This window comes from Prionailurus bengalensis, chromosome D4, assembly GCF_016509475.1.
Source record: "Prionailurus bengalensis isolate Pbe53 chromosome D4, Fcat_Pben_1.1_paternal_pri, whole genome shotgun sequence".
Taxonomy (NCBI): domain Eukaryota; kingdom Metazoa; phylum Chordata; class Mammalia; order Carnivora; family Felidae; genus Prionailurus; species Prionailurus bengalensis.
This window is the reverse complement of record NC_057359.1, coordinates 84,144,317-84,158,506: the sequence shown is the minus strand read 5'-3', so window position 1 is coordinate 84,158,506 and position 14,190 is coordinate 84,144,317. Positions and strand designations below refer to the sequence as shown.

Sequence of the window (14,190 nt, the reverse complement as noted above, 5' to 3'; positions counted from 1 at the left end):
TGGAAACTGGTGTCTGTAGTTAACCTATTTCTATAATCTGAAATGACTTTTTCCTTATCATAAGGATAATAGAAATGGATTTTAAAATGCAGTCAGGAGCTCATTCGTGTTACGTATACCTGAAAATTTCATGTAGGGAAACCTTTTGCTTTTTTATTTGTTGTCTTAACATCTGGTAGAGAAATGCATATCTTCTTTCACTTATTAACTCCACTTACAGAATTTACCTTTTACTCATTATCACATAACTATTCAAAATGATTAGTATGAAGTGTTCATTGCAACATTTAAAAAAATTTGTTTTTAATGTTTATTTATTTTTGAGACAGAGAGAGACAGAGCGTGAACGGGGGAGGGTCAGAGAGAGGGAGACACAGAATCCGAAGCAGGCTCCAAGCCTGTCGAGCTGTCAGCACAGAGCCCGACGTGGGACTCGAACTCACGGACCGTGAGATCATGACCTGAGCCAAAGTCGGCTGCCCAACCGATTGAGCCACCCAGTCGCCCCTTAAATTTTTTTTTAACGTTTATTTATTTTTGAGACAGAGACAGAGCATGAACGGGGGAGGGTCAGAGAGAGGGAGACACAGAATCTGAAATAGGCTTCAGGCTCTGAGCTGTCAGCACAGAGCCCGACGCGGGGCTCGAACTCACGGACCGTGAGATCATGACCTGAGCTGAAGTCGGCCGCTTAACCGACTGAGCCACCCAGGCGCCCCTCCATGGTGTATGTTTTTTATCCATTCATCAGTCGTGGACACTTGGGCTGCTTCCGTAACTTGGCTATCGTTTCTTTTTTTAATGTTTATTTATTTTTGAGAGAGAGAGAGACACACACAGAGCACAAGTGGAGGAGGGGGAGAGAGAGAACGAGAGAGAAAGAGAGAGAGAGAGAGAGAGAGAGAGAGACAGAATCTGAAGCAGGCTCCAGGCTCTGAGCTGTTAGCACAGAGCCCGACACGGGGCTCGAACTCATAGACTGTGAGATCATGACCTGAGCCGAAGTCGGATGCTCAACCGACTGAGCCACCCAGGCGCCCCTGCAGCATTTTTATAACAGGGAAAAACTAGAGGCAATATAAATGTTAATAAGGGATTGGTTAAATAGTTTGTTTATTGTATACAGTAAATGTTGATATAATTATGTGTGTATTTAAAAACCCTGACATATTATTAAATTTAAAAGACATGTGAAAAGGCGTGTTATAGAACATTATATATAGTTTGATCCCATTTATGTAAAATAATAGAAAAACTCACATATTTACTTAAATGTACATAGAAAATCCATCCTTAATGGTGGTTATTTCTGGGGGCTAGAATTGAGGGGGAAAACAATAGGGTATTTTTTACTTCTTACTCTATATACTGTATAGATTTTTGTTTTAAAAGAGACTTCTATTATTTTCAAAATTGAAAAAGAAAGAAAAAAATATAAGATCTCTGTGGTAGATTGCCTATAAAAATCATTCCCTTCCTCGTATCCATGCCCCTGAGTCATCCCCTCCCACACTGACTCTGGGCTTGGCCGTGACGATTCCTTTAGCCAATGGGGTGGTGCAAACATGATGCAAAGAATCAAAAAAGAACGATGCACATTAGAGCCGCCCTCTCTTTTGCTGCTTTTGGGATCCTTGCAACCAACCTCATGGAAACCGAGCTAGCCTATTGGATGAGAAACACATGACCCAGCACCCTTGCTGCCAGCCAGGCAACGGTGAGATGTCTGAGGGAGGCCATCCACCACTAGCTGTCCACAGTTGCATGAATGAGGTCTGGCTACGGTTTTATTAGCTGATAATTGCCTTTGTTCCTCTTACATATTATCTTAGTGTTCTCTCTCTCTCTCTCTCTCTCTTTGATGATCTCTTCTTTCTCTTTTGCGTATCCATATCTCTCTCTTTAAGCAGCTTTCCCTGACTCCTCGAGCCCTCCAATATACCTCTTTTCTACAGTCTTCTGTTATTTTTATTCAGTACCATATAAGTTAATACTTATGTGCTATTTTTTCTTTTTCTGTACGTGTGTTAGTCTTTTCTATTTAACTAAGTAATAAGCTCTTTGTAGAAATCATATTTCACATCACATTCTCTGGCCTTTGTAGTACTTAGCACTTGGTAGAATTATATGTAGTAACTATACCTTGTCTAATTGCAGGGCAAGTGTCACCAATAGCAAGATACCTGACTGGGGCAGGAGAAATGCTATACAGGGGTGCCTGGGTGGCTCAGCTGGTTAAGCCCCCGACTCTTGGTTTCGGCTCAGGTCATGATCTCACGGTTTGTGGATTTGAGCCCCACGTCAGGCTCTGTGCTGACAGCACAGAGCTTGCTTGCGATTCTCTCTCCCCTCTCTTTCTCTTCCTCCCCTGTGCTCTCACTCTCTCTCCCAAAAGTAATAAATTTTAAAAAATTAAAAAAAAGAGAAATGCTTTATAAACATAAGCTATATCTGTTTCTGCTCTGTAGCTCTCTTATTACCATGAAATTATGTATCCTTTGTTAAGTAAATTAAAAAATATATAGCAGCTTTGTGTGTGAGTGTGTGTGTGGGGGGGGTCTCTTTCTTCTAATCTCAAATATGTATGTGTATTATACACCGTGCTACATATGTTTATATTAAACATGAAAAAATGTTAATTGTATATTAAGTGAAAAAGTTGACATTACAAAACAAGATAAATACTGTGCCTGTATACACAAATACTGTGTATGTATGAAATCTGGAAGGATTTCTCCCTCCACCTCCTAACAACCAAACAATAAAATACTACCTCAAATTTCTATATATTAGTATAATTTACCAAGAACATTCAGCTTACTTACTTATGTGAGCTAAATAAAGGGTTTCTGGGATGCCTGAGTGGCTCAGTCAGTTGAGCGTTGCATTCTTGATTAAAGCCCCTGTCATGATCTCACGATTTGTGAGACTGAGCCCTGTGTTGGGCTCTGTGCTCACAGCACGGAGACTGCTTAGGATTCTCTCTCTCTCTCTCTCTCTCTCTCTCTCTCTCTCCTCTCTCTGCACCTCCCCTGCTCGCTCACTTGCCCTCTCTCAAAAAAATAATAAACGTTAAAAAAATAATAATAAAGGATTTCTTTTATACAAGTTGAACTTAGGTTAAATGAGAGAATTTATATTTAAAAGTCTCTCCTTTTACTATGGGTCATTTCAGTGTTTCTCTATTTTAAGTATTTTAGTAGACATTTGAGTTATAGGGATCATTCTAAAATATAGCCTGCCCTTCTTTTCTTAATTGAAAATAGTGCTAGTGGTGATCAGAGGGGTATTGATTTAGACAAAGTTATATTACCACAGACAGGTAGATTAATGAAAAGGAGTGGAGGGCCCCCAAACAAAAACACTTTTATCTGACAACCGCAGGTAGAAGGGATCAGCCCCAAATTTATTATCTCTGAAGCTTGGGATGGTATATGGGGATTCATTGTACTATTCTCTATTTTTGTATATGTCTGAAACTTTCCACCATCAAAAAATAATTTAAAGACATAACCTAAAGAATACAGATACTTTTCACAAATCGATAAAAATATGAGACACTGTAGTAATGTGAACTAAATATTAGACCTTTGTGCAAAGCATTGTAAAATTTAGTGATTATTTTCAACATAAATGGAAAGAGATACTACTGACACTAAAAGTTACTTCTTTTAATTGTGTTATTTTTTTTTTAATGTTTATTTATTTATTTTGAGAGAGAGTGCAAGTGTGAGCAAGGGAGGGGCAGGGTGAGAGGGAAAGAGAGAGAAAATCCCAAGTAGGCTCCGCACGTGAGATCATAACCTGAGTGGAAATCAAGAGTCAGATGCTTAACCGACTGAGCCACCCGGGTGCCCCAACACTAAAAATTATTTTTAATATGGCATTTCTCCAAATGGATGTCTAGATTCATTGAGGTCTCATTAGAACCCATTAGGACTTTTTTTTTTTTTTTTTTGGTAGAACTTTCATAAGCTAATGTTAAAGGTCATGGGCAAGTACAGGGAATCAAGAACAGCCGTGGTGTTCCTTAAAAAGAAGAAAGAGGGCGCCTGGGTGGCGCAGTCAGTTAAGCGTCCGACTTCAGCTCAGGTCATGATCTCACGGTCTGTGAGTTCGAGCCCTGCGTCGGGCTCTGGGCTGATGGCTCAGAGCCTGGAGCCTGCTTCCGATTCTGTGTCTCCCTCTCTCTCTGCCCCTCCCCCGTTCATGCTCTGTCTCTCTCTGTCCCAAAAATAAATAAGCGTTGAAAAAAAAAAAAAGAAGAAAGATGCCATACTTTTTATAAAGCTGTAATAATTAACAGAATGTTAATGAGGAAATAGAAAAACCAATAGAATAGAGCCGAGTCTCAAGAATAAGGGAAAATTGATGACTGCAATTCTAGTTCTGTCATATTAGTCAAGTCAAATGATTTATTTTTTTTAATGAAAAAAATGACATTTTTAATTAAAAATTTTTTTAATGTTTGTTCATTTTTGAGAGACAGAGCGTGAGTTGGGGAGGGGCAGGGAGAGAGAGGGAGGCACAGACTCTGAAGCAGGATCCAGGCTCTGAGCTGTCAGCACAGTCTGATGTGGGGCTCGAACCCACGAACTGTGAGATCATGCCCTGAGCTGAAGTAGGAGGCTTAACAGACTGACCCACCCACGTGTCCCTCATGGATTTATTCTTGGGCTTTAATGAAGAGGTTTTACCCTGAGAGTGAGACTCAGTTGTAAGTGGCATTTATAGCCAGCATCTCTCAATTGTATCTTTTACTTGTATGCATTAGAAATTGTTGTTATCTTTCAATTCTGAAAGTTCTGGAACTCGTGGGTTATCCCTTTTCCTTTCAACCCTGCTTGTAGCAAGTTCTTTTCTGAGTTCATCTTTCTCATGTTTTGTTAAGTGCAGCTAATAGCATCCAGGGCTAGTAACATACTTTTCCCGGTTTCTTTGTATAAATCCATAAGTTCGTTAGTCACTTCATCTCCTTTCCAAGTGATTGCAGGCAGATGCTGTTTTGCCGCTGTATTCTATGTGTCATCATTTTCCAGCCTTCAGTAACGGTTTGGTGCTGCTAAATTCCAATGCCAGTGTTACATATGTTGTGTATTTGTTATGGAAATAGCCCATTCCTGGTATCCATTTCTGTACCGGCTTTTTCTCAATAAGGCTGCCGTAACAACTTCAACATTTTAGTGCGTTAGTACAGTAGAGACTTATTTCTAGCTCCCATGTTAGCTATAAGATGTCTTCAGTTCTGAGGCTCCATTAAGTGTGTCTTACTCTGTGTTCCAGGCTGAGGAACAGCCCTATCTTGGTCTTAGGTTGTTGGGAAGTAAAAATGCTGAACTATGTAGTATCTCTTACGTCATCTTCTCAGACATGGTATGGGTAACTTGCCATTGTATTTCACTGGCCAAAGCAAGTCTTAAGGCCAGGCCCATGTTCCTTATGACAGGGAGGAGTTTGTCTCTAAGGGGTGGACGGTGAGTCACCAGGGCCAAGAACAGGGATGTATAGTGTCACCCATAGGGAGAGGATAGAAGAATTGAGGACAACCATACCACCTGCACATCCACTTCTAGATGGTGGAATGTTTTTCAAAGTGCTGAGTTCTTCTATAAAGATAATAAACATTTGGCATTATCAGTCTGTAAGTGACTGTGAATAATATCAGCCAGGGAGAGGGAAGAGAGTGCTAGAAACCTCGTGGAACAGGCATCTACAAAGGAGACTGAGGATGAACAGAGGTAGGAGGGAAGAATAGGAAAGAACATGTCCTGAGCTCTTGTTATAGAACCATTTCCACTCCCAAAATTGTTACTTTTTTTTTTTAAAAGAAAGACTGGGGGTGCCTGGGTGGCTCAGTTGGTTGAGTGTCCGACTTTGGCTCAGGTCATGATCTCACGCTTTGCGGGTTCGAGCTCCACGTCGGGTTCTGTGCTGACAGGTCAGAGCTTGGAGCCTGGAATCTGCTTCAGATTCTGTGTCTCCCTCTCTCTGACCCTCCCCTGCTTGTGCTCCGTCTCTGTCTCTGTCTCTCAATGATGAATAAACTTAAGTAAAAGAAAGCCTGAATGCAAATGTTTTAAATATATCCAGTTTGTACCATCACAAGACCTAATTTCCAAATAGCATAAGAAATTGATTTAATACATGTTTGTTTGTATTACAGAGATTTGCCACAATATGGGCAGAAGCAGTGGCAGTCCTATTTTGGAAGAACTTTTGATGTTTACACCAAACTCTGGAAGTTCCAGCAGCAGCATCGGTAAAGGAATTTTATAGTTACAGGAGAGTGAAGGTCCATTTTATATTAGTCCCACTTTTGACCTTTTTATCTCTTGGTGCATTTTAATATATTTCCTCTTCATGACGCAAATGAAAACGAATTGATTTTTTTCCTTTTTATTTAAGGTTTTAAAATGTAATGTTCTCATCTGATTTTTAAAGACAGTATCATATCTGAAATGGTTCAGATTAACTGTGACATAGGTAGGCTGATTCATGGTTTCATTCTAATGTAGGCATTGTTTATTGGTCAAAGCTATTTGGGGGTGTTGCTTTTAATTTTCATGAGCTTAGCTCAGAACGGTTTCTTTTCATATTTCAACTTACTTTAAATAGACATTTAGTACTGCTTTTTGAATTTAATTGAATGATGATGTTGAAATCTCATGAAAAATTCATGAATTTGAATTCTGAATTGGGTGGTATTTTATCCTATTAAATTTACAGATTTGGTTATTTTTGGAATTTATAGTCTCTTATTTCTATTTTCTTATCTCCTATGTAAAACAGACAAGTCTTGGATAATCGGTATGGCTTGAAGCGGTGGCAAATAGGGGAAATTGCTTCTAAGATTGGGCAGCTATACTACCATTATTAGTAAGTGAATTGCATATGGAAAAAAATAAAGCGTTATCCTGGTTTAAACACAGCATGCAGAAGTATACTTACTTGGTAGGAGGGAAAACTAAGGAGGTACAAATGAAACCCCAGATCATAGTAATCAAAACAGTCTTATGAAATGATCTTCCATAATCCAAGTAACATTATTTGCTTAAAAGGCTTACCTTCCAAACAGTTTATTTGGGCAGACGCATTTATAACAAATGATTATGATCTCCGTTTTAGATAAACGCTTCACTTGAATCTTAATACATAACTTGTATGTTTGAATGAGTGGTTTTGGGGGGAATACTTTAAAACTCATACTTGTAAGATATATCTAAAAGGTTTTGTGAAGCAGATAAAGATAATTTTGATTATATCCTTAGCGATGAGTCAAGCAAGGAAGAGCACTCCTTTTAGGAATCTAGGTCTCATAAAGTAATATCATTATACCATAAAAAGCTTGGACTATATAGAACTTCTTCCTCTTCCTGTCTTTTGAGATACCATCCATCATTCCCCTGTTAAAATCACTCTTTCGGGTAGAATATTTTCTTAAGAAGTCCCTTGTAAAACTAAAGATGTTAGAGAACTGAATACATCGCCCTCTGAAGGTTCACATTGATTAGCGCATTTCTGAGTCCTGTGAGAAAAAAACTGAAGAAATGAACCAAAGGACAAATGACTGTGTATGGATTTGGGGAAGGTCATGAAAGATGTAACTGGGTGGAATGCTGTTTGGAGAATCCCTTCAAAGAACGAAAATAATCTGTACTTTGGATTGCCATCAAAAAAGGCTTGGGAGCAGTGGGGAGGTATTTTTTTTTTTTAATTACCAATATTTTTACACATTGTAAGGGTGATGTGATGATTGCTTTGCTGATTCAAATTTAGTTTAGTCATTCCCATCCCCTCGTGTAGAGGAATAGCAGAGGAATGAAACAAGTATTCATCATAAATGGTTTGAGACACTGTCAAATATGAAGATTTTTTTTTCCATAGCCTACGCACATCTGAGACCAGCTATCTGAATGAGGCTTTCTCCTTCTATTCTGCAATCAGACAGAGATCATATTATTCTCAAGTCAATAAAGAGGACAGGTACGCACCTACTATGTTTTTAGAAAGAGATAAAACACTCAGAATTTTTAGTCTGTGTGGAAATTATGCAGAGAAGCACACATTTGTTTATAACTTTTATTCATTTGAATGGGCTTTATTGAGTGCCTTACAATGTACTAGGCCTTCTTAAGCATACAGAGGTATGTTACCTAAAAGCAATAAATGTTATAATATATGTTTAGCAGATGTCACAGTACCTGAGTGGAGTCAGAGCACAAAGAAGGGGTTGATTGTTTCTGTATGAAAGATTAAGGCCGCACAAATTCTCATAGAAAAGAAACAACTCCAAAGTGAGGCTTCGCTGATAACCTTTGTCCTTTTTAGCCTGGGTAATTTGAATTCATATGCATTCAGAAGCCTGTTGACAGCTGTCCGTGGGACTAAAGAAAAGGCTGCCGGTGCAGTTTACATTGTATTTGATAAACCCGTTATGTTACAGTTGCATAGCTGTAGGAAAAAAAAATCAGATAGAAATCATTCATTCCAAATAATAATCTATTGAGCACTTACATATCTGGCAGTGTGGTAGATGCTTGGGTGGGAGAAGAAGAAAGAAAAGAAGGTATACAGGTGTTCTCTTTTCCTTTCAGAGGATTATCTTCTCATGGGAGTTACAGACATATTTGGGGCCCAGGTAGACTGGGATGTTAATTCCAGATGAAGACGGAATTGCTGAACAAGTCAGGGTTTTGCTGGAGAATCTTTGTGACTCGTATTCCCGGAATTGTTAGAAGAGAAAGTTCAGGCGTAGTAGATCTGAATGTTCTCCCTACTACCGGCAACAGAACTCACAGTTGTTATACAGTGAAAAGATTATATTCTCTTAGCAGTAGAAGAGAACATAACTTTGACATATTTTTCTAGAGAACACTTTGTGGTTTGGCTATCATAAGCCTTCCAGCTAAATAGCAACATGTTTTGGAAAGCCCCACTCTTGTAAATCCCCTTCATTCCCTAGCAGATCCTGTTCAGGCTTGTCCAGAGGAGGTTGCTTGATACAAGCAAGGCACACAGATGCTAGATTCTCCATTTCCCCCCGAAGTTGTCACCGTGCTTCACTCTTCCATCAGAAGATCCGTTAGTCACCTCTCCTTCAGATTTCTTATGGTTTCCTTCACGTATTTTCACTACAGTTATATTTCGTCAGACTCCCACCCGCTTTCTTTCTATTCATGTACAATTTGTCTGAATTCTTGGTGAGATAAGTTTTACTTCTAAAAATACACAGAAGGGCTATATGATATCTTCTCAGTATGAAAAAGACATATAAGGAAAGAACTATTTTAAGCAACAGTGAAACACCTTGTATAATTCATATTTCTGCATTTTCTAATTCACTCAAAGGGAAATTGGCCTTGGGCCCCTTGGCTTCAAATCCAGCAGTTTCATTTATGAAAATCACTTTCTGTCCTAATAGCAAATGCCACATATGAATGGTTTTCCTGTGCTGCCTCCTAGAGCAAGGCAGATGAACAGAGGCAGGATTATTTGGAACCAGGATGACAAAATCTCTTGCCTTAGGCCACTAAATTAGAATCAAAGGACAATCCTGTGTGCAAAATCTTGCCCTTGTTCGCTGTACCTTAGGAAGGACTTTACTCAGTTGGTAGGGTTGTTTGTTTCTTAGTTCATACAGAGCAGGGAGACAGTCAGGGTAGCTATTAGTGACAGCTGCTAAAATCAACAGCTGGTTGATTAAAACTAAGAAGTAACAGTATTGCACAATTTCACAATTGCTTTAAAAGCAAAAATCTCTCCTCAAAGGGCAACTGCTCTCTGCACTGTCTCAGTACCTAAGGACTGTGTTAAAGCCAGAAGTCACAGTACATTTCAGCAGTCACCAAAGTGACTGCCTGTCACTAAGCATAAACAAATGCTCATTCCAAGGGCCCGTCCTATTTAGTAGAGGAGACGTTGCCACATAATCACTTGTCCTAGGAGCCACAAACCCTGACTAGTATTGCAAATGGCTAAGGCTCAACCTGGTCGGAGTTAGATGTGGGGATGGTGAAGTTTCTGAGTACCCAGAAGCCTGGGGACACATTGCAGTTAGCCACCTCGGAAAATAGTGTCTCAGGCAAACATATAAAGAGTCAGTGTTTTAGAACTAGTGGGCCTGGCAGGCTGGACAAAGCTACAATTCTGGAGTGCCAGAATAATTTTGTCAAAAGGATCGTGATGTCAACTTCAGCAGTGACAGTGTTGGAAGTTTTACGTTGTGGGAAACGTGAATCTAAACTTGAGAACCTTGGCACTTCCTAGTAGTGTTTATTGGGAGGATGTGATGTGGACCTTTCCAGTGTGATTCATTGGATGATTTTTTTCTTCTACAGTTTCATGTGTTATCAGGCAGTGGGCTGTGGGCCTGCCTGGGACAGCCTCTCGTGTGTATAAGTGGACAGCACTGACTTTTTTATCTGTGCTTTGCTGCAGTCCAACACAGTGGTTTCCAAAATAGAATACATCCACCTACTTCTGTATGTTTATTTAATACAGGGGTTGGCACGCTGTGGCCTGTTTCTGAACTGTCTGGTAGCTTAGAATCCTTTTTATATTTTTAAAGTGTTACGAAAACAGAAAAATATGCTACAGACGCCATATGGGCCTGCAGAGCCTAAAACATTTACTGTCTGGCCATTTACAAAACTTTGCTAATCCCTGGTTCAGTATGTTTGTGTAATCTGCATTACATAGTTGTATCATCTATGATACAGATTCATAGAACCTATTTTATTTTAGCAAAACATTAAAGGAATTGTCTTATTAGTATTTCAACTGCGAATTGACATCATCCTACAAATTTTCCTCCTGTTTTGAATTCCACTTCTGACAATGTGGCAGGCTGGATAATCTAAAATACTGTTCCCCAAACACCTAGAGATGCTGACTGAACAGATCCCCTGTCCTTTTATTTTATTATTATTATTTTTTTTTACATTTATTTATTTTTGAGACAGAGAGACAGAGCATGAGCAGGGGAGGGTCAGAGAGAGAGGGAGACACAGAATCCAAAACAGGCTCCAGGCTCTGAGCCGTCAGCCCAGATCCTGATGTGGGGCTCGAACTCACAGACCGCGAGATCATGACCTGAGCCGAAATCAGACGCCCAACCGACTGAGCTACCCAGGCGCCCCTCACCTGTCCTTTTAAATGGACAGTTTAGCTGTCAAGAAAGTAAGGAGAATCCTCAGATTATCAACCCTGTGACCAGTGCTGTGACAGCCTTACAAGAGAGTGTTTGGTTTTGGTGATGTGAAAGAGCTAGTAAGGTTTTCTTTAGGAAGAGAAAAATTGAAACCGGAAGGAAGGGGTGATATATAAGGATTGGTAAGAAAAAAGTTATCCCTTTGTTTCCTAAAAATCACGGACTTCATAAGACAGTAAGTTTAAGGATGGCTAATTGAGGTTATCAAGATAAAACGGGGCCAAATTCTGGATAATAATAACATGAAAGAAGAAAGAAAGTCAAGAATTAAATCATACCAATAAGATCCATTTATTGTTCAGAACAAGCTTAGAGTAAGTAAAGTTTGTTTTTTAAAATAGTAAGAAAAATGTTTTTAAATAACATAAGGAGAATGTGTAATTTCTAAACAGGTAGAAGGGGGAGGAAAGTGAATAATAAAATTATGATCATTACAATAAAAGTTAGGGAAGGAATGTGTACTAAAAAAAAAAAGTATAGTTAACACAAAAAACAAAGTAGGAATAAATCCAAGTACACTGGTAATCATAGTAAGTGAAAGTGGTCTAAACTTCCTAGGTAGAAGTCAGAGATTATCAGTATCCCTTTTTTTCTCCTCCCACCACCCCCTCATGAGTATGCCTTTTAAAAGAAAATCCAGTAATCTAGTGTTTACAAAAGATTTTCTAGAGATACAAGGTACACAGAAAAAGATAAAGTAGATACCAAGGGAAGAAATGCCACGATAGATAGATAGATAGATAGATAGATAGATAGATAGATAGAGATATATTTAAGTTTACTTATTATTTGGAGAGAGAGAGTGAGTAGGGGAGGGTCAGAGAGAGAGAGAGAGAGAATTCCAAGCAGCCTCCACATTATCAGCGCAGAGCCCCACACGGGGTACGAACCATGAACAATCCGTGAGATCATGACACGAGTTGAAATCAAGAGACAGATGCTCAACTGAGCTACCCAGGCATCCCGAAATGGCACTGTATTTAAGGAAAGAGAGCATTATTAAGGATAGAGGTTTATTTCATAATGGTAAAAGGAACAACTCAAAAAATATAAAAATTCTATGGGGCACCTGGGTGGCTCAGTCAGTTGAGCGTCTGACTTCCGTTCAGGTCATGAACATGCGGTTCGTGAGTTTGAGCCCTGTGTTGGGCTCTGTGCTGACAGCTCAGAGTCTGGAGCCTGCTTCAGATTCTGTGTATCCCTCTCTCTCTGCCCCTCCACCGCTCACACTCTGTCTCTCAAAAATAAAGATAAAAAAACCTTTAAAAAAAAAAATATATATATATACATAAAAATTCTAAACTTTTTTATATGCCCAGTAATGTAACATTATAATAAATAACAAAAATTAGCTTATTTTCTGGGAGAAATTGATAAATGGCCCAATATATAAGGAGATTTTTAATGTACTATATTTATGAATCAGAAGACACAAAATGAGATTTATGTAACATAATTAAAAACTTGTTCTAATGTGCTTAAAACTGCCTACAACAATAAGCAAATGCACATAATTTTCAAGCTTATCTGGGACTTTTTTTGAAATTGACTTATACCTGACACAAAACAGGTTTCTTTTTTTTTTTTTTTTCAACGTTTATTTATTTTTGGGACAGAGAGAGACAGAGCATGAACGGGGGAGGGGCAGAGAGAGAGGGAGACACAGAATCGGAAACAGGCTCCAGGCTCTGAGCCATCAGCCCAGAGCCCGACGCGGGGCTCGAACTCACGGACCGCGAGATCGTGACCTGGCTGAAGTCGGACGCTTAACCGACTGCGCCACCCAGGCGCCCCTACAAAACAGGTTTCAATTATTTTCAAGTGTATGATATCTAACCATGGTGCAGTGCCATGAAAAATTAAGAATGACAACATAGTTGTCTAAAAAATCAATAAATCTATCAATTAGTAGACACATTTCTAAATAACTCCTGGGTCAAAGAGGAATTTTTTAAAATTTTATTATGGAAAATGTCAAACATAAAAAATATACTGTTGTAGGGTTATTATAATTGTAATGTAGGCTGTGGAAATTAGAAATATCAGGTTTGATATCCCTCATAGGGATGAGTATACAGGTTCAGGTGTGAAGAGCTACAATATTGATTGTAAATAGCCTTTGATAAGTTAAGAGTATGGGTTGCTACTCCTAGCAACCACTAAAAGAATAATAAGGAAGAAGTATAAGTAAGAAACTGATAGAATATATAAAGTAGAATACTAAAATATAATTAACTGAAAAGAGCACTAGAAAACACAGATGCAGAAGGGGCGAATGGAAAACAAACAGCACAGGGTGGCTCAGTCACTTGAGCATCCGACTTCAGCTCAGGTCGTGGTCTCGCGGTTGGTGGGTTCGAGCCCTGTGTCGGGCTCCTTGTCGACAGCTCAGAGCCTGGAGCCTGCTTTGGATTTGGTGTCTCCCTCTCTCTCTGCCCCTCCCCTGCTTTACTCTGTTACTCCCAAAAATAAATAAACATTAAAAAAAAAAAAGAAAAAGATGGGGTGCCTGGGTGGCTCAGTCGGTTAAGCGTCTGACTTCGGCTCAGGTCATGATCTCACAGTTCGTGGGTTCAAGCCCTGCGTCGGGCTCTGTGCTGACAGCTCAGAGCCTGGACCCTGCTTTGGATTCTGTGTCTCCCTGTCTCTCTGCCCCTCCCTGGCTCACACTCTGTCTGTCTGTCTCTCTCTCTCTCTCTCAAAAATAAATAAACATTAAAAAAAAAAAAGAAAGGAAGGAAGAAAACAGCACAGAGGCACCTGGGTGGCTTAGTTGGTTTAACATCTGACTTACTTTTGACTCAGGTCATGATCCCAGCGTCGTGGGATCTAGCCCCCAGCCTCCATGCTCAGCCAGCAGCATGCTTAAGCCTGTCTCTCTCTCTCTCTCTCTCTCTCTCTCTCTCTCTCTCTCTCTGCCCCCTCCCCCACTTGTGCTCTCTTTCTGTAAACAAAACAAAACATAAAGCACTGTAAGAGAT

At 39.5% G+C, this 14,190-nt stretch overlaps 1 protein-coding gene and 1 long non-coding RNA gene across 4 annotated transcripts in view; one reads left to right on the top strand and one right to left on the bottom strand.

Annotated features, from left to right (window-relative positions):
- Positions 1–14,190, top strand: part of SCAI (suppressor of cancer cell invasion) — a 151,570-nt gene that overhangs the window by 90,153 nt on the left and 47,227 nt on the right. For all 3 annotated transcript variants that reach the window (XR_006295106.1, XM_043566909.1, XM_043566910.1), the window contains exons 4-6: positions 6,164–6,259; positions 6,790–6,876; positions 7,885–7,983. Coding sequence is in view for 2 of the 3 variants with exons in the window: in XM_043566909.1 (XP_043422844.1) it covers positions 6,164–6,259; positions 6,790–6,876; positions 7,885–7,983 (282 nt within the window). In the remaining variant the exon portion in view is untranslated. The remainder of the gene's footprint in view (positions 1–6,163; positions 6,260–6,789; positions 6,877–7,884; positions 7,984–14,190) is intronic.
- Positions 8,066–8,685, bottom strand: LOC122475179. The gene is made up of 2 exons (XR_006295108.1): positions 8,573–8,685; positions 8,066–8,451 (listed from the first exon to the last, which is right to left on the bottom strand). It is a non-coding gene; the product is annotated as an uncharacterized LOC122475179 (long non-coding RNA).